This window comes from Phaenicophaeus curvirostris, chromosome 9, assembly GCF_032191515.1.
Source record: "Phaenicophaeus curvirostris isolate KB17595 chromosome 9, BPBGC_Pcur_1.0, whole genome shotgun sequence".
NCBI lineage: Eukaryota > Metazoa > Chordata > Aves > Cuculiformes > Cuculidae > Phaenicophaeus > Phaenicophaeus curvirostris.
In genome coordinates this window covers 13,920,613-13,941,184 of record NC_091400.1, presented here as the reverse complement: position 1 = coordinate 13,941,184, position 20,572 = coordinate 13,920,613, and the positions used below count along the sequence as shown (strand labels likewise).

Sequence of the window (20,572 nt, the reverse complement as noted above, 5' to 3'; positions counted from 1 at the left end):
ATTAAGTCACTGGTTCTTCTTATTTCTGAGCTCTCATTCAATGCAGATTGTGGAGCAGGGGCACCAAATCTGCAGTGTGACCACTTCAACTCCAAGAACTAGAAAGGAGCAATTCTTAAAGAACACTTGAAAATTAAAAAGAAAAATAAAAGAGAACAAATTTAACTACATTCACAGGGGCAAAAGAATCTTACTAGACTACAATTTAGAGAATTAATTGAAAAAATGTAGAGAATTAAAAACGTTGGCACTCTTACCTTAAACACTGATTTATTCAACAATGCCAAAATATTTTTGCTGTTTATACCTTGTTCAAGTAAATAACGATTGCATGTCTAAAAAAACCAAAACCACGATTTTTAGTCAGTGAATAAATTTTCCATCAAATGAGGTATTCATGGACAAGGACAAAGTCAAGTACGTCAATTACAAGTAATCTAAGTTTAGGATAGGCTCATAAGACTTCCATGTACTTTATTGACAATTTCATTATAAATTAAAAACATACCCCTCTGCATCCCTAGGGAGGTAACTTTAAAAACAAACCCCAAACTGTCTGGTCATAATTTAATTAGGTATCAGTCTATTACAAAAAATATTTTAATATTTTGATATTCAAATCACTGAGACTTTAGATACAACAAAATTTCACATGACATTGCTTAAATCTAGTAACCTTAATTGCACCAGCCAGAGAAGGTCTTTCTTCAGGGTTTTTTCTTGCCATATCCAGAAGAAGTTTTTTCAGTTTTCTTGGCAATGCTAGTTTGTGACTTGGTGGAACACTGTATTTTGCAGCCATCCACAGAACTGCAGCAACACCATAAATGCAGACCTATTGGTACAACATAAGAGACAGGAAAGATGTAAACAGACTAAAACAAGCTTCCAATACAAAACCAATTCCAACAAATTATCAAAAAATTCCCCTCATTCCCTGCAAAAAAAAAAAAAAAAGACTAGAGCTTTCAAAGTACAGATCTCAGCTTTTAAAGATGCTGATGAAAATCCCAACCCATTTAAAAAACTAGCTGTTATGTGTGCAGGGCTAGTAGTAGCAGACAACAGACTTAATTTGTCATATCCTTTGTCGAAGATAATTATTCAGTAAAAGTGTTTTTATAACCACTTTGAAGAATTCCGTTCTCATATAAAAGCTTAAATCACCACAAGCCTTAGAGTTCTATTATAAAACCTGGCCAGCCACAATTTACTTAAAAACAGTCATGATAATTCAGGAAGTGAATGGCAATTACAAGCTAGCCAGTACGAGTTTTATTGTGCTACCTGCAGCTAGACCAATTGAAGTTGCCAGGATGAGAAACCTTGAAAAGCACTTGATCTTCACAAGCTTTTCTGTTTTATTTGAAGAATTAAAATTTTCAGACAGAGACAGATTTAGTCTACTTAATGCTTAGTTTACATATGTTAGCATGTAGTACAAATGCAATTTTGACAAAGTTAAAGCATCATGCTTCTTCACATTGCCTCTGAAAGATATTAAAAAGGCTCAAGGGAGAGAAACCTAAGCACAGTACTAAATAATGTGGTCCTACAAAACAATGTTTCCTAGCACTCTTTTGAGCAAATTGAACAGCAATGAACATGAAGTAACAAGGAAGTTTACTATAAAGATATTAACCTGTGAACCAATTGAACTTGCTGAACAAGAGCCACTAATAGGAATAAAGATATCTGAAATCAGAGAAAGCAGCTCCATCAAACCAAAAAAATTTTCTCCCCCTTAGCTTCAGAATTCCAAGAGGTCAATGGGATCACAATTTAACCTCAATTTATTTATTTAGGAAAATCTTGCCATTCAATCCAGTATATCCTTCAGAAAAGCTCCTTTTACTGAAGTAGTTCAATTATTGCAACTGGTGCTACAATCTTGATTCCCATGCCATAATTATAACTAAATGTTCATAAAAACCAAAACATTTAATAAATACCGGGAAAACACCAAAAAACAAGTCAGCTTATTCTATATATAATGTTACAGAAAAAAATGGAAAGAAAGAGATTACCTCAGATTTTCTAAAGAAAAAGAATAAAGCATAAGGACTTTAGGATTATTCATTTCTACTCTTTGGTGAGACTGCTGTATTATATCTCAGGGTTAGTTTAAGCTTCCGAAACCTTTGAAATACCTTCATGTTGGATCAAAGCAATTTAAAGAAGAAGATATATAAACATCTTCTAGTTACAGATAATTTAACAGAAAGTCAAACTCTGCCTTTAGTAGATTTTCAATGAAGTTTTTTTTTCTGATTCATGACTATTAGGTCTAATTTGAAAGGACTCAGGGTACAAGGTACATATTAGCTAAGCTCTTTTCTTGTTACATAATAGAAAGGTACTGTAAATTCTTAAGATCACTGTAGCACAGTTTGCAATTCAGATGCAGGTGCAGTGGAGATAAATACCTCCTATTTATTAGCATTTTTAGCATCCTTGATCTGAGAACTCCTTATGATTTGTATGTACAGCAAAAAACTCTAGGAAAACTGTATTGCTAAGAGAAAATTCACAACATTCCCATAGTAAAAATATAGTGATATTTTTATGCTGTCTTCCAAATGAGATCAATGTTCGGGCTTTAGCCTAGATAGTCTAAAACACAGATCCTGGTGTGATCTCCAGAACATGAAAACATGAATTCAAAGTCTGTCTTACCCTTAACAAACTGAAAATAATTAAGCCTTATGGAAGTCTATTGAATAACAGATTTGTGGCAGTTACTCCAGCAAAAAGAAGGCAAATCTAATTTTCAGAATCAACTAATTTTATAGGATATCAATATCTAAAAAACCCACTGAGAAACAGGAAATATTGGGAGAATTGAGAAATATTATCCGAATATTTGAAGAGTTTAGCTCTCCTCTTCAAGCAGCACAGGGATAAAACTGTCCTTTGATAAAATGCATAGCAACCTACACAACCTACCACATTACCTTCTCAGTATCCACATCCTCTTCTTCAATTTCAGGAGCTAAATAAAATATATCACAAGATTCTAAATGAGAAAAGAAGCCAAAACCAGAAAGTTAGACATTTGCTTTCTTCTCCATTCTCCCCTTAAATAAAAAACCTCATGCATTCCTTGCTCTGCTTTACCTTCAGCTTTTGCAGTCGCAAAGAGGATACTTCCATGGCAGTCAATCAGCACGGAGTCCAAACATAAGACTGCAAAACAAGCCACGGAACAACAGGACCTGATAAATATCTGTTCTTGTAACTATTGGATGCCAATAAAAAGAAATTAAATAATCCTAAGAATACTTTTCAATGTCAGCAATTATCCTACGATAAATGATGCTTTAAATAACACTAACGCTAAAACAGACATCAACCAATAAAGAGACAGTAGATGCACAATCACCCAAACCAATTCCTGTAGAACAAAGGTAAGAAAGTAAAACAAAACAGGATCACAATAAAAAGGGCTTAGAATACTGGAAGTTTACTCTCTTCTACCCTGCACTGGAAAGGAAGGCCAAGAAAGGAACAAAGCAAAAAAAAGAAATATGACCACTAGATGTACCCTCATCTTCTCAAAAAGTACAAACAAAAGACAGTCAACTTATCTTAAGCATTTAATCTCTCTCTTCCCTTCTCCAACCCAAACAATATAAAGGGTCATTATCTGGAAACAGCTGAGAAATATGTAGCCAACTCCAGAACTCCTTTAGGTGGGATAGGACATGGAGTCGAGTTTTTAACAAATAGTTATAATCACACACACTCTCCCACCAAAGAAATGTTATGTAGCTTGGGATTTGCAAGGCCCTGAAATTTTCCATAGGAGAGAAATAACTGACTTATAAAACTATTTTAAATGATCTGAGCTCTTCAGGAATTTAACATTAAGGTAATGAGATCATGTTACATAAATTCAGTTATGAAAAACTTGTGATAGGACTGTCTGTTTGAATCTTCAAAGCATACTGCAATTTAGCATGCTTCAATATAATAAGCCAATTGGCTAGCAAAGTAGACCTGCCTTTGCAGGCTATCATCAAATACACCATTTTCTTAAAAACAGTATAAGAGGAGAACAGATTGTTACATTAAATTTAACAAGAGGTTAAAACATTTAATGAATTGTTAAATAAAATATCAAAGAATATCAAAGAGTAAAACAAATATTAATTTATTACTAAATAAAAAAATTGAAGAGGACTTAGATGGAAAAATAAAGTAAGAAAAGAAAGGAAATCATCACTTTGTTTTTGTAGTTACCTGTACAAAACATACCTAACGTCATTAAACTGTTCACTACACTTAATGTAAATAAAAGCTTGCCTACTACCTTCAGTAATATTTAAGCTGGACTTGAACTATTTGTCTTGAAAAGCAAGACTTTCCCGAATGGGAACCTTTACTAGTTTTTTCTGCAGACAGTCCCCCTGAGAACTCTTCATGCTCACTATCTTTGCTTCTCAAGAGTTAACGCCTCTGGCCCTGAATATGCAACACAGTTCATGCAAACCAGATCTCAGTGAGTTTAGTACAAGAGAATTCTCATCAGGATTCTCTAAAGCCCCATGAACAAGATGTAAGCAATATCTTCTGATAAGAGAAGAGGTCAGAAGTAAAGTCTCAGTGGAGGGTACAAACAACTTTTGTAGCGGGACGGAATTAAAAAATACACTAGGAGGCCAGCTTTGGGATATGTTTTCTTACCCAGATAATTCCTGCTTAGGATAAGGAAAAAAGTGTAATCAAGGGAGGATTTGGAGGAAAAGGCTATGTAAATGAACAACAAAATAAATAATTCAGCTTGTTCCACATTTCATATATTTAGCTATGATTCATCAGCTACCAATTTTAACTCTACCAATGATGAGACAAAAGGTATTTTAACAACCACTTTATGTGTGTTTGTTAGCTTCACCTTTAATATGCTAATATCATTGAAAAAGAATGCTGAGAGAACTTCATGTGTGTGGAGGCACTGCAGTAGTAACAACACTGCAAGTCACGGCACAAGGCACAATTACTCACAGAACAGGCTGAGAATCCTCTGGCGGAAATATTCTAAATCTGAAAACAATATTCAAGGTAGCTTTATTTGGTAAGTATAGAATTGCCTTCCATTTAGTGGTTTGTATCCTTATGTCCACTTTTACAGTCTACATGAGGTTCATATCACAACTCAACCTCTAGTATTTTGAACACTTAAGCATGCTGGGTGCGTGTACGGCTGCCTAGGCATATTAAGTTAGAATCTAAGCCACTACGTGCAGTTATTTGAAACCTTCACAAACATTAGGAACACACTATGAGGCTGAAATGATTCTGTTGCAAGGTATATAAAATAATTAGGAGTAAAATTGCTTAAAGTGCTCAGAAATCTCCTTTTAAGGCCAATTTCCTTTTAAACAGTTTTATATCATCAAATAGGTGGAGGTGAGAACCAAAGAGATGCAGTAACTTTTCTGTACCTTACTACACAATTGTTTATATTCAGCTACAGACTTCAAACTTCCTGTCCAAATCCTCAAAAGCAGGCTTTTTAAATCAAGAAAAAGGAAAGACAGGGTGGTAGTGGGGGGAACCTCTGGTCTGTTTATCAGAATTGCTACAGACTTACTATCACTATAAGCTAAACCAGCATTAAGAATGCCTATGGAAATTTAGGATGGTCTTCTCCCAAGTCACACACAACATATTCCAATTCTGTCAAAAGATAGTTTCCCATTCCTCCCTCAGGAGTTGACTTCTAATAATTATGTTCTAAACTAAAGCATAGGAAATGTGGAAGGGTAATGACATGACAAGAACTTGGGCATTTAAACAGACAAAGCCCTGTATTGTCAAAAATAAGGCAGAAATTATTTTCCACAAAGAAATCCAGGCAAGAGAGGAAATTTTATGTTTACCTATATAAAAAACTTATTTCCTCTTGCTTTCAAGATACAAATCCCAAGTGTTTTTCTTAAGTGACATGTCTAAACACAGAATTTTTTCACTGCTTGAAGTCATGAAGATTTGTTTCCCTCGAAAAAGCCATCAGAACTCAAAATAAAGAGAAAAGAAATTGAGCAAACACTCTAAGTCAAAATTTAAGAAAAGTTAGAAATATTACCTATTATTTTTTTCTGTACATAAAATGAAAGTTGAGATACTTTGCATCAATATAATAGAGAAAACATTTAACACAATGAACATAAATAATTAAGTAAATATTTTAAGATTATTAAGACTATACCTGGATAATCTATGCAAGTCTGCAGAGTACATAAACACTGGTGACACAACGCCCAGAGTTCATAGTCTTTCAAAGGTTTACCATACCAGGACAAGAGAAGTTTTAGAGAGATCCACTGGAAAAAAATTAATGAGGATAAATAAAGTTATTAAAAATTATTACAAACCAAAAACGTTTACTGATGCAATGAAAAAGTAACTCCTAATATACAATGCACTCACCTAAATGCATTAAGAAAAGGTATTTACTGCACTTGCTAGTAATCATCTAATAACAATTCTTACTGAAAAAGCATTGCATGATTAGCTGTATAGATGAAATGGCAGTTTCTTAATTGCATAGGAAAGGTGTAATTCATGTGACATTTCAGCAATAGAAGCGTTTCAGGAAAAGTGAGCTATTTGGAAGCTCTTTCTTACCATACTAAGGAAAGACTTTTAGAATGTCAAAAATGAAACATAATTATAGGGACATCACCTATACTTAAAAACATAAAACAATCATCAACAAAAAAAGAATAATAATCCCACATTCATATCCTGCTTTACCCTGACAGTTGCATTACAAGGCTTACCTTAAAGATTTCATCAACTTTTCTTGTTCTTCTGTGAAAGATGTTAACAATATTGACAGAATTAATAACATGTTTATTTGAAGTCCAAGCACGTTGTTCTGTTTTTAATCATGGCTGCTCAATTTGTACTAAGAGCATTAGTTTTTCTGGCTATCAATCTAGCTTTTGATACCTGGTATAACACCTTAGCATGACAGAGATACTGCTTGGTGGAAACTTACTGTTCTTTAGAGAATCCATGTTTTACACTGATTTTTTTTGGGGGTGTGTGTGACTATAAGAACTTGACATTGATAGTAACTGCACAGACATGTTCCCAATCAAGCTGTGCTAACAGATGAGCTTATCACAACCAGTGGCTTTGGACTTTACACATCTACCAAAGGAACAGTAAAAAACCCACTGTAGTCAAAACCCTCTTAGAGCAGGCTTATCCCAGTATTTAAAAAAACCCCAGCATTGCACATTTTCTGTTGTACATGGTAGCTCTAAGGTAGCAAACTATTTCTAAACATCAACTTTAGGCCACGCTGGGGAAAGAACTACCAGGAGTAATTCAAGATAAACTGCAGAAAAACAAAACCAAAACAAAACAGGAGCACAGGAGACAAAAGAAAAAATTAAATACAACGAACTGTTCGGTGTGGTTGGTTTTATTTTTTTTTTCCGGACACCTTTATATCCCAAGCAATGCTTGTAAAAATAGACTAAGGGTCTCTCTCACACACAATGGCAGGATGTCACTACATTTGACAAATCACACTCTTGATTGTCAATTTTTCATGATCCTGGCTATGAAACACCCTGCAGCGAGGGACTATTTGGATTTTATCATAAAATATGCAGTGAATAGACTACTGCATTAACTTTCATCAAGATCGACAAACAGAAATAGCTTCCCTGTGATCTGGGGTTGGGGGGAGGGGAGGAAAAGAACCAGATTAATTTCTGTGGCTTGAACTTTCTCGATAATATAATTTTTACCAGAAGACCTTCTCAAGGAATGTAGTAATTTTGGCTTGTACTGTTTAAATATTCCCTGGAGATGAAACAGATAAACTATAAATTTTTAACAAGATGTACCAGCAAACACATCTTTTGATTTATTTAATGTTTTATATTCTGCCTACCTCCAACACACAAAAAATTAATTTGGTGCCTTTATTCTCTTATTCTCCACTGCAAGTATTAGTAACCTTTGCACTGACAGATTTGAAGCGAGGTAATAATGTTAGGCTTTATGCTCAAATTTTGCTATCACAAGCATCCTGGAGTGCAAAATTCTTACATCAATGTGTTCTTTCACTATATCTAGAAAACTAAGCTCTTGAACTGTCTGATAAAAAAAAAAAAATCAACTAAACAGCAGGAAGTAAGAGCTCAGAGAGTCAAAAGAACAAATTAGTCTAGAAAACCCTCAAAAGAGTTTCATACTGTTGATTGATGACTGTGCCTGATCAGTGCTGTGTTCCCCCCTCCACTGCATCCTGGTTCTCAAGTGCCTCAAGCATCTTTGCTAACAGACACTTTATAATGAAAGAAGCAGCCAAATCTTCAAATTCACACTGCACAGCTGACATGAATGGAGAGAAATCAAAAGAGAAATTTCACAGACCAACTAGAACATTAAGTTCTGGGATTTGGGAATAATTTTTTGTGAGTACACACCACTACCACACATCTGTCTATAAGAGAATCCCTCTTTTTGAAGTTTATGTCCCTAGAGGCTCTAGAAGCTGCAGTGAAGAAATATCTATTTCCTCTATTGCATATACAAATCACCTTTTATGGCAGATGACAGTGATGAAGAGCTAGCAAGGGGAAGAAGAATCTTTCACTAAACTGGAGGCTGAAGTTAGTTGTACAGCAGAAAGCTGAAAGGTATTTCTCATCACCTCAGGGATAGCCAAGCTTTCTAGAGGAAGACAGAAATGACAGAAAGAGATTTAAGCACAGCAGGAAAGTAGGAATAAACCCTAAGAGCAGCAACAAAAGTTTATGGTAAGAAAGAAGAAAGTGTCAATGACAGATAGCAAAACAGAGGATGAAAAGGCACCAGAAAACCAAAATTCTGTTCCAGAAGAAAAAAAGGAAAAAACCCAAAAAGCAAATCTTAGCAGAATAAGAATCACTGCCATCCACAAGATGGCCAAATTAACCTGAGTCAGGGAAAAAAAAAAAAGAGGATGCTCTCTGGTTACAGATTGGTGAACTTTATTTAAATACATACCCTCATTGTTTCTCTCTGTCAAACATCCTAAGGATTAAACCCTAGATATTAATATTGCTAGCTAGTATCCACATTAGTGTTGCAAGGGAACAACTAGCATAACTGTCTGCATCACTATGGTCTCTTACTAAAGTCTCTTCCCACATCAAAAGATTATTTTTATTCCTGAAAAAAATACCCAAGAAGGTCATTCTTCTAGTGTCCTAATTATTCCAGATGTTCATCTTCCTGTAACCAGAAAGAGAATTCTAGAAGACTTCATCTGAAGACTCAGGGTTCAGACCTACTAGGGACTTGTCCTTCTACTATCTTGTAAAAGTTATCATGCACCTAGACAATATCAGACAAAACACGTTTCATCACACATTTAGAGCTATGACATATGCAATCTGGTCAAAATAGTTTCCAAAGGAAATAAATTTCTCAACCTAAAGTTATGAGGCAATTTTTATTTAAACCTCAAAGAATGTATTCAACACATCACACTCAAATTCCATTGAATATGTTTGTGTTTTGGTTAACACTTAAGTGTAAAACTCCCCTACTTGGGCATCAGTCTCAGGGTTGGTTTTGATGTTTTGGTTTATAACATGCAAGTCGTTGATTCATGGGTATTACCATTTTCTACAATTTCAAAAATTCCCACTCAGCTGCTAAGAAAAAAAAAATCTAAAGTGCTGGAAAATATATGATTAAAATCTTTAGTCAAACTGCCTGTAGCATGTGTTGTTTCTTAACTATCAGCGTCCACATGACCTCTAGCCTACTTTATTTTAATACTGATATAAAACATTTGCTCATATATAATCACCAGTGAAATTGCACCAAAAGGCAAACAAAATTATAATCCAGTGCCTCCTCCTGATTTTTTTTTCTTCATGTTCTAAAATGGACATTTTCATACCAGGAATCTTAGAAAATTTCTTGGTTTAAAAACTGAGTTTTCCACAGCACAGAAGTTTTGATAGAAAATGAAACGAAAAAGCCACACCACTGATCATTGCCTACAGCTATATATTGGTGACATTTTGTTTTATGCCAAAAAGATTGCATTTTAAACCTCGCTTGTTGAAAAAGTGAGGTTCTCTCTTCAGTCCTTCAAAGATAATTTAACAATCTTTTATTTCATTGTTGGTACCAGAACTGTAAAATCAAACTTTTCAAGCATTCAGATTATGCCAATGTACCAGATTTTATGAACATAATGTTGGCCTATTTTAAACAGCCAAAGCAAGCAAGATTTTAATTATTCTTTTCCTAATAAAATATTTTTCTGGGAATTTCCAACTTTTCTTTCCTTCAAGTGCTATTTCCCCAGTGTTTAAGTGTCATTCTCCAGCTACATGGCTTTTACCTTCTCTCATGCTTGACTGGGTATGAATGACCAACAGAAAACAAATGTGTATATGCCAGGTTCTCATTAACCCTTCCCATGTAAAGGCCATAGCATTTAAAGAAACATTTAAAAGCATTAGAGATGAGACACACCTGATTGGAATGAAATTGGTTAGAGAAATAAAAGATCCCCACTCAAACTTGAAGTGAAAAATATTTATTTATAGCATGCAAAACTATAAAAATTACTAGGAAAACCCTCACAAGATACATTGCAGTAGCCAGACAAAAGCAAGCAGGTATTTTTAGTAATGCTTACTAGCAGTAAAGCACACAATATTAAGAAGCAGTATTGGGGTATTAGAAAAATATTGTCCACTGGAGAAGTATTATTGACAGGTAAGAAAAACTGTCTGTTCTCCAGAGTAGACAAGGTTGATCTTCAACCGGATGGGACTAGTATTGCACTTTCTCTAAAGAACAAGAAAGAGACGCTACAGATACTATTCCAAAAGCTCTATTTGCTGCAGTCGTGCTTATCCATTATAGAAAACAAGTGAAAGAGCAGCTCTGTAAATCTTCTTAGATGTTTTACATTAAGCCCAGAAGACAGAACTCACATTATCTGGGGCTTCACACTTTTTATGCATTTGCAGTAAATGAACAAACTCTCAGACTAAAGTTTTATCTTTTTTTTGAAAAAAAAAAAAAAAAATCAACAACCAACCAAAAAAACCCAACACCCTCATACATTTTTAGGTATCTGGTAAAATACTGGCATGGAGAAATTAAAGGGAAATTGAAAGCGTACAGAAATATCAGTTGTAACTTTTTCATATAAGGGATAGCACAGTGTGGTTTTATTTTTGCAACTGTTAGGAGGTAAGACAGGCATAAACTGCTATGTTTCAGAAGTCTGAAGAATAAAATCTGTTTTCCAGAAGTTGAAAACAAAGCTGAAAACATGGAACCTCTCCCCCTACTCCCCTCAGAAGACTTATAATAGTCTGCCATATAGTTCAGTAACTACTGACATTGAGCGACCCTCCTTCAGAAAACAAACCAAAGACTACCAGGCCAGGAGCTCAGAATTTCAGGGAACAGACAACCATTTTGGAAACCCAGGTGCTGATCACAGATGTTGATATATTTAAAAGCTTTTTATATATTTTTATGTTGTAGAACTTGAACATCTACTGGAATTGATTATTAAAAAAGGAGTATTGAACACAAGTCTATCATACCTTTCTTCTACTGAAAGCACAGCTATAAAACTCTGATGTCAAAGACAACTACCACCCTGCTGTCTTCATTTGATATCATAGGTATTACAACCCTGCGTATTAGGACAACTGGAATAATAGGTATGTTCTCTAATTCACTGTGATTATCCTGTGAAAGTAGCGTGGACAAGATAACCTCAACTAATAAGAGCATACTTATTTGGAAGGATGAAATTCTGTTCAGACTGAAAGAATACTTTATTTGAACTGATGATGAAATATTTGAAGAAAAAGAGGATTTCAGAAGAATGGCAGAATAATCAGAAAACACATTTTGGTTTGCTTTTCTGTGTGCCAATCTCAAGTGCTGTTACAGGAAAAGCAAACAGGACTTTCGTTACAGCTTTTAAATTGTGCAAGATTTTTAGGGAAGCATAATACTGAGAAAGATCATTTTCTTGAAAATATCTTTGGGTACCCAAACTTAGTTGACCTGACAATTCAGTAAAGACAGTATATACGTCTTATTTCAACAGGTTTTTTTCCTCCTTAAAGAAGGCCCTCTATCAAAATACTCAATTTATGTTCTTAAGTGATGGCCGTTTACTCACCATACCTCTCTACTTAATACAGAGGCTTAAGTAAACCCATTTCCCCCTCAAGGCAACTGACTTAAGTGCAGTATCTTTATTTCTTGGAATGAAAACCAAAATAAACCCAAACCAAAAACCCCAACAAACCAGCTGCAGTGGTTTTACAGCAATTTGATGGCATTACCTTAGCCATCTTCTCCATGACAAATAACATGTAAATTAATTCCTAAGTTTATAAAGTTTAGCATTAAAAATAATATAAAACCTCCATTCAGAAAAAGAGATTTGCACATAAGATGAAAAACAGTTGTTTCTGTTGCTTGAATACTAAGACTTACCTAGATTTCTGTGTACTAACAAGCTTTCTCACAAGAAATCAGTGACTGAAAACACTATGATCCTTGTTAGAAATATAAGCACACCTACCAAGTGAAGCAGGATCATGTAAATCCAGAGTAACAAATCACAGAGCAAAACCAGAAGACTTCATAATGATTATAAATATGATTGTTACTTCGCACTCTTCTGAGTATGGTTGCATAGTACGAAGCAAGAAGGGAGGAGGGAAGAAAAAAACCCCAAAACCTAAGTGTCTGCTATGAATGGATCTTTTTCCAGAGTCTGAGGAATGAACAGGCAGGACTTAAAAATGAAACAAAGGACTCAATATGCATACAATGAGTAACTTCCTCAGGAAGCAAAACCATGTCATGCAGTACTTATCCATACTTACTACCATCCTCCTCCACTATGAATTTAATAAGTCCTCATTATTGAGGGTAGTAGAGACAGGAAAGAAAAAAGCAGTTAGAACAGAATCTTCAATGTTACATTAATTTTTATAGCTATGATGAACCGAAGGATCTTTACACACTTCACAGTTCTAGGTTACTATTCCAGTGGAGTTTGGGTTAGTTAAAGAGAGGGATGGATGCAGACTTGAAATAACCCTACATGCCACTGCATGGGATAGCTGGAAGACTGCCTATTAGGCAAGGACTAGAAGGCCAAGTTGTCAGTATACAAATAAGGAAGAAACCCTGACATCTTCACCTAAGATAATTTCTGGAAATTAGATGTGTGAAGTTTGTGCTGCTCATTTTTAAGTCACAGCAAGGCTGGAGAAGCACCAGCCATCCTGCATTTTTTTTGCCAGGAGCTCTCCTACTCCATAGGCTGTTTATATCTGTTTGAATGTGGCACATGAGAAAACCATCTAGTCAGAGACCAAACTTGTCCACCCTGAAAATTTGTAACTTGAGCAGAGAAGAGACCATGCTACACCATCTATCAACAAATTCTAGTAGATTAATATCAGCTCTCCTTCTTATTTGGCTATTTATAAAGTTGAAAGGCTTGAGACAACATATCCATCATACTGTGCACATACTTGAATTCTATCATGAAATATACATAACAAACACAGAGGTGGCAATTTAAGAACACAGAACAGATACAGCATATGTACAATTTTCAAAAACTTAAATGCCCATGTAGATTAAAAAGTGGAGTCTTTTCACCTTCCAAAGCAGATGGGATATTGCCACTGACTGTAATGAGGTCAGGTTTGCAGTCAAGAACTCTGCAATTTCCATAAGGACCTGGGAGGCCCACTGCAAGGTAGTGAACTTTATGCATTGACAGCAGTGTAAAGAGTTAAAAATCTACATATGCTTTGGTAATGTTCTCTCACAAATGTAATCAACTACTAAATATGCTGCTGTAACACATCAGCAAGAATACTCCATTTGTAAGAAAAAAAAAATCAAAGTTGATTTTGCAATAGCATAATTTTCACTGTAGCAGTTGACTTTTAAAGAGAAGACTTTTAAGTGTGCAGACTAACAAAACTCTATTTTCCAGGATGTACAGGGGACAAAGGGGAAAACAATCACACAGTATTTAAGTCATTTCATCTCCACACAAGTGACTACAGCAACTATATAATGAAGACTTTACTTTTACTACCTGCTCATTACTTTTGATTTCTGACCCTCTGCCTCCACAGAGATTATCTTCATTATTGTTTGCGCTCATTGCACCGTTGCTTAATTCTGAAGACCTAATTAGGTTTGATCCATATCTGTTCCAACTGGGTTTTGTCATTAACACTGAAGCCATGTTGTTAAATGGTGGTACAGAATTTTCATTTGACCCTGGAAAAGTTTCAGAAGAGTCTTCAAACGCCATGTAATTGTCTAGCATTTTTGCTTCAGCAACTGATCGATTTGGGCCTTTTATCACACCAGCTGTATTTGGTATTTCAGAGGTAGCATCAGAGCAGTCTTCTTTGTAATCAGATGAAACATGACCTATCTTTTTACCATTAATAAATGACATATGTTCTTCTACATTTATGCCAGACACCTGTGTGCATACACACGGAGCTTCTAAATGAAGATCATTTACCTGCTGATTCTTTGGTTCTGTTTTTGGTGGACTACTAAAAGCAAATGAATTAAGATTTCCCTTTGAAAAAGCAACCTCATTATTATTGTCTAGAGGTAGCGATTCTTGTGCTAGCAACTGATTTTTCTTAGCTAGTGGTCCACTGTTGGTTACAGCAGTAAAAAAGTTATTTGTATCTGCAGGTTCAAGTGGTAGCTTTGGAAAGGTTTTAATTTTTCTCAAAGAACCTTTCTTAAAAATGCCATCTCTCTCCAGGTCAATAACACATGGTTTTATATCCAAAGCAACACTAGCAAAACTGTCATACACTGCATGTTTGTCTTCTTTGCTCTTTGTATCTTGAGTCACAAGTTTAGAAAGTTGAGTTTTCTCATTATCCAGATCAATTTGCTTTAAACCACTTTCTCTGCCAGTCACCATAGTAACTACAGAAGAGTCCTTATGACAGGTAGCTGTCACATCTTCTACTGCAGAGGAATCACCTGATATGCCGTTTTTCTCATTTGAGTATAATTTAGATCCCAAACTTCTCTGATACATTCTTCCTTTCCACATGTTATCACAGACATCTAGATGCAAAAAACAGATGCTTATATTAAATGTGCATTTAAACCTTCTAATCTCTCCTAGCAAAACTTCATAGTATTTTTTCTGCCAATGCTGTTACATATCTTCACTATGTTAGAAAAAAATAATTATTTCTAGACAAGTGACTTTCAATCATAAAGGACACTTAAAACATAATAATGCTCATAAGAGTTGTGTGTCACCTTCTCTCCACCCCAATCCACAAATAATTACTATCTAGACTTTTTTATATTTAGAAAGAAACCTATAATAACAGGAAAGCACAGAAACACCGTATATTAAAAATCATTAGATATGTTAGGCAATCTAAAATTCTAGACTAATACATTTTAAGGTTACCTTGAGAAGCACCAAATGATTCAATGGAAAGAACCCTTCTTCCAACAGCAGACAGGCTTCGACAAATATTACTGGATGAAGCAATCTTTAGTTTCTCTTCACATAATGACAAAATGTTCTAGAGAAAATTAGTGTTAAATACTTACTTAATAATGAATAGATTTGTGAATTTTTACTGAAGCGAATCACGTTAACTCACACAGCATATCTTTGTACAGTGCTACACCAGAGGTCTTTGTTGCACTGTTGATTATACTGTTGTGTTCCTATCACATGGATGAATTTCTTACTTTTACCATAAGCTATGATGAAATTATTTAATACAGTTGTAGCCTACAACTAGAAGGCCAAGAACAACAAATAAAAGTTAATAATCTTACATTATTCATCAAGGAGAACATTTATCTCATTTTTTAAACAGCCAGTTATTCCCTTGTATTGAGTGACATAAGCAGGATGATCAACATTTTTATTACCAAAATTACATTAAAAGTAAATTCTGAATCATTTAAAAACTGCGAATTACAAATATCTAGAAAGTACTACTCCCAATTAGAGAAAGCAATCATTATCAGATCACAAGAAACAGTTTTATACATCTCTAATCTGTAGCCTGAGTATCATTTGATGGCATTAGCACTGGTTTCACACACAGTTAAGTACAGACATTCACAGACTTAAAAACAGGCCTGAGGAGATGCTCTTATTTCCCTGTTAACCTGCTCAACTACTCTTCTGCTGTTGTGAGTTGAAGGAAGAAAATGGCTCTGTTGGTTCACATATCAGACTGGGGAAGGAGAAGAAAAAGTGAGACAGGTATCCAGCCTGAGGCCACACCTTGAACACTGCATTCAGTTTTGGGTCCCTCACTACAATAAAGACATTAAATTCCTGGAGCATATGCAGAGAAGGGGAACAAAGGGTCTGGAGCACAAGTTTTATGAGGAGTGGTTGGGGGAACTGGAACTGTCCGGAGAAGGCTGAAGGGAGACCTTATTGCTCTCTACAATTACCCGAGAAGAGGTTCTAGTGAGGTGAGTGTTGGTCTTTTCACCCAAGTAAGAGGTGATAGGATGAGAGCAAATGGCCTCAAGTTGCACCATTTAAGGAAGTTTAAACTAGACATTAGGTTATATTACTTCAACAAAAGGGCTGTCAAGCATTCGAACAGGCTACCCAGGGAAGCAGTTGAGTCGGCATCCCTGGAGGTAGAAGCATAGATGTGGTGATTACGGACATGGTTTAAAAGGTATCGTGGCACTGGGCTGACGGTTGGACTATTTAATCTTAGAGGTCTTTTCCAGCCTTAATGATTCTATGGTTTAGTGGTGAACTTGGCAGTGTGAGGTTTACAGTTGGACTTGATGCTTTTAGAAGTCTTTTCTAACCTAAACATTTCTGCAATTCTGTGATTCTAGTGCTATACCATTTAGAATATACACTATCAGCTCAGAAGATAAGAAAGAAAAAACTAACCCACAAAACCAAAAGTATATAGCACTATTCTGATGTAGAGGAACAGTATGAAGTCTGCAAAAGCAATGCATGAAAGCTAAACTTTAACACATGCATGCCAAATAGCACTGCATTAAGTAATGAACATTTAGAATGTAAATCCTTTGAAAACATTGTCTTGGAAAATCCTATATATATCGAATTCTTCCTAAAAATTAAAGGTTAAGTAAGAGGCTAGATGGAATAAAATACAAACCCTATTAAGATATCTAGTCAAATACTACTAACATTTATATATTTACAGAAAAAATTGTTAGTAGTAATGCTTTAAACAACTTCTAATTAAGCTTTCTCCCTGTAAATTAAATATTAAATTGGAAGAAATAGTTATTGAAATAATGTAGATCCGCAAGCGATCCCAACCTTCTAAAAGAATCAGATCACCATAAAACATTTACACCCCCATTTCATTTTCTATGTCCATTAGAGTAGGTAGAAAAATGTATTTCTGCTGAGAGTCAGTGAAAACCTCAGCTTTCTTGCAAAGTTTACGCATTACATATAAAGACTACCTCTCTGTTAATGAGCACACATGCAGTAATATTTTTGTCAACTTTTTTTTCAAGGAGAAAATTATATAGGGCTCATTTACCTCAATATCCGGCCTATGTTCAGGATTTTCTTCTTGCATTTGTTCCAGCAGAGCACGTAAATCTTGCCCAAATTCTGATTCTGTCTCAGGTTCTACTACATATTCTATAGCTGCTTTCAACGTTGCACCCAAAGAATAGACATGTGCCTGCATGAATTTTAAGAGAGGTATTAAACATGCTACCAATTCTCTCTTCTCCTGCCAAAAGAGTTCTGAGATTATAAGGGATACAGCTTACATTGTTTTCACTTCTAACTTAAAAGGTAACATTTTACTGTAAAGATAAATTTAAACAGAGGAAAAAAAAAATTGGGCTTCAGTCGTTCCTTGGGAGATGTGCTTCTTGCAAATAAAAAGAAATTACCCTGGAGGGTATAACTAGAGCCTTTTTTAATTCCTCAACAATAAATCAGTATTACAATTGTTCATCAGCTACAATAAACATAAAACTCACTCCCCTCTGTATGTGCAAGTAATATTCACATTAGAAGCATGTTGGGCAATTGAAGAGGCAGTGAAGAGGGAAGAGGCAGTTTCACTGGGAAAAAAGGTAATTTGACAAAAAACTTTATTAAAGCAGTGTTTTTAAGTGCTATCAAAGAGTCCTTGAGAGAAAAAGCAACTAAGAGCCTCCAGAAACAGGTAATGTTTTAACACTTGGCATGTCCTTTAACAACTCGCATGAAGAGACAGGCTGTAGCCATGAACCATTTGCCCCAGCCTGTCAACTTACCTGACATATTTCTTTTTCCTTTTCCCTGTTTGGTATTCAGCAAAACACTTGTGGAGAAACTCAGCGAACTAGGATATGGATGAAAGAAATTCTTTTCCTTGCCTCTTTCTTTTGTACACTTCAAAAGTGGTATTTTGCATGTGTCTACAGGCATCACTTTCAAGGCTATTTTATCATTTGGACATTACCAAATGATCTAATTCCCTCCAAGACAGACCTGTGATTCCTCCACATCTGATTTCATTTACAGAATGTAGTGTCTATCCCAAATACAGGGTGCCTAAGAATAAACAAGAATTTACCTTGTTTATCTTCTCTCAGCAATAAGTTTCTAAGAAAGAAAGTACTTTGTATAATGCAGAAAACCAAGAAAGCATATTTGAATATTATCTCATTATATGCAACTCAATCATCAACTCCAAAAGCAGCACAGAAAGATGGGGAACTTTACTTTGAGGGATCAAAAAACTTGCCCCTTGACAAACTTTCTTCATCCACGCGAGGATGGATGTGGACATTACAGGACACAAGAATAGGAAGGGCAGGGCAACACATTACCTCATCCTACTTCTTCCAATTAATAAATTCTGTTCACTGTGGGATAGAACTCGTATCTCAGTCTGCCTTTAAAAGCACAAGTCTTTGAGAAATACAAGCAGAGAGGCTTCCATTCTCTCTGTTTTGCTGCCCCGTTTTAAAGAAGTTCACTGTATCTTTTCTTGTTCAAGGGAAAGGCCAGTCTGATGTTGAATACAAATTAATCCCCAACTCCTGCCTCACAGAAAATTCTTCTGTTGACACAGTTCCTTTCCTCTGAAAGGAAAGCCAGTTTTGAAGATGGTAATTTCAATCATCATAACTTGCAATTAATTTCTTATGTCAAAACATTTATTTGGAACTTTAAGGTAAATCCTCTTTTTACCTTTCTTTTCTCCCAGCTCCTCAAATGCCACCACTGCCACCCGATAAGTAAAAGGAGAAAGAAAATTCAGCTATTTAATTAATTTCCTGAGCTGGCAGTAAACATGTTTAACACATAAGGTAATCTAACGTAATCTTGACTCTCCTGTTGGAACTGAAGCAACAAGAAAATGAGTTTGCGATCGTCCACTAGGTGGGGCGTTCCCCAAGTTTATGCATCAAATCTGCTGCTTTAGGAAGAAAATTTCACTTTCTGAGAAAGGAGAGCAAGATGGTAAATGCAATAAATAATGCAAATTCATAAGCATAAAATATCTAATGCTCACTAGACGGGACTGCTCTCAATGAAAACATTCTCACAATGAAGCTAAGGTATTTTTAGTATGTTTTAAGGAGACTAATAAATAGGAAAGGCGAGCAAACAACTTTTCTTCTCCTGGAAGACAAGCAAAAACTGGTAGTGTATTGGCAGTTAGGAATTTTCTTAAAAGAACTTAAAGATTTTTTTTTTTTCTTCCTTTGCTTCTGATAAAAAACCCCACCTATTCTAAATCCATCTAAGGAGAATAGATTCTTTGAATACTAGAAACTTTTGCATTACAGGATAATAATATTAAAAGCTGATAAACAGCATGCATTTAAGGAAACATCAAGAAATCCCCAAACCTCTTCACAGTTCCTAAAGAGATGTTAAAGACTAGACGTAACTTGTTACAAAAAAAGCATACCAGATGGTGCTGGCAAGACTGCACTACAGTATCCATTTTGAAAAGGATGAGGGGAAAGGAAGTCACACTAGGAAATCGAATCTCCAAATCTGGTCTTAGAGAGTACATCTACTCTCAACTCAAAATTAGCAAATATAACAAGAATCATAGGTAAAATCATGATTGTATGCATCACTGGGAAGGCCATCATGGAAATAACATGCCCCTTAAAAGTCAAAATGGTAACATGAAGAAAAGATATTTAAGAAAAATAACAAGTATGATTTGAGGTTCTGAAAGTCTTCCCTTCAGCAACAGGTTAAGGGAGCTCATGTATTTCAGGGGAAAAAAGTCAAAGACCATAATTATACAAATCGCTTCAAATCAAGATAATTTCTAATATTAGAGTGGTTTCCAAGAGAAAGCTATAACAGGATTCAGAAGTTAAAAAAAGGAAATTCAACAAAAATTCAAAAGGTGGACACGCTAAGTGTTTTAAAAATGTTCAGGCTTAGTACTGGAAACACTTACAAAGGGAGAGGACAACTTCTGCCATCGCATTAAAATTTCATATCATGAGTGAAATACATTCAAAAAGG

The 20,572-nt window shown here is 35.2% G+C and overlaps 1 protein-coding gene across 1 annotated transcript in view; it reads right to left on the bottom strand.

The window, feature by feature from the left end:
- KNDC1 (kinase non-catalytic C-lobe domain containing 1) overlaps positions 1-20,572 on the bottom strand; it is a 61,616-nt gene that overhangs the window by 21,828 nt on the left and 19,216 nt on the right. The window contains exons 4-11 of the mRNA XM_069863873.1: positions 17,613-17,759; positions 15,506-15,623; positions 14,138-15,147; positions 6,215-6,329; positions 3,118-3,186; positions 2,955-3,016; positions 677-835; positions 258-335 (exon numbers count right to left, since the gene is read on the bottom strand). Coding sequence (XP_069719974.1) covers positions 258-335; positions 677-835; positions 2,955-3,016; positions 3,118-3,186; positions 6,215-6,329; positions 14,138-15,147; positions 15,506-15,623; positions 17,613-17,759 — 1,758 coding nt within the window. The remainder of the gene's footprint in view (positions 1-257; positions 336-676; positions 836-2,954; positions 3,017-3,117; positions 3,187-6,214; positions 6,330-14,137; positions 15,148-15,505; positions 15,624-17,612; positions 17,760-20,572) is intronic.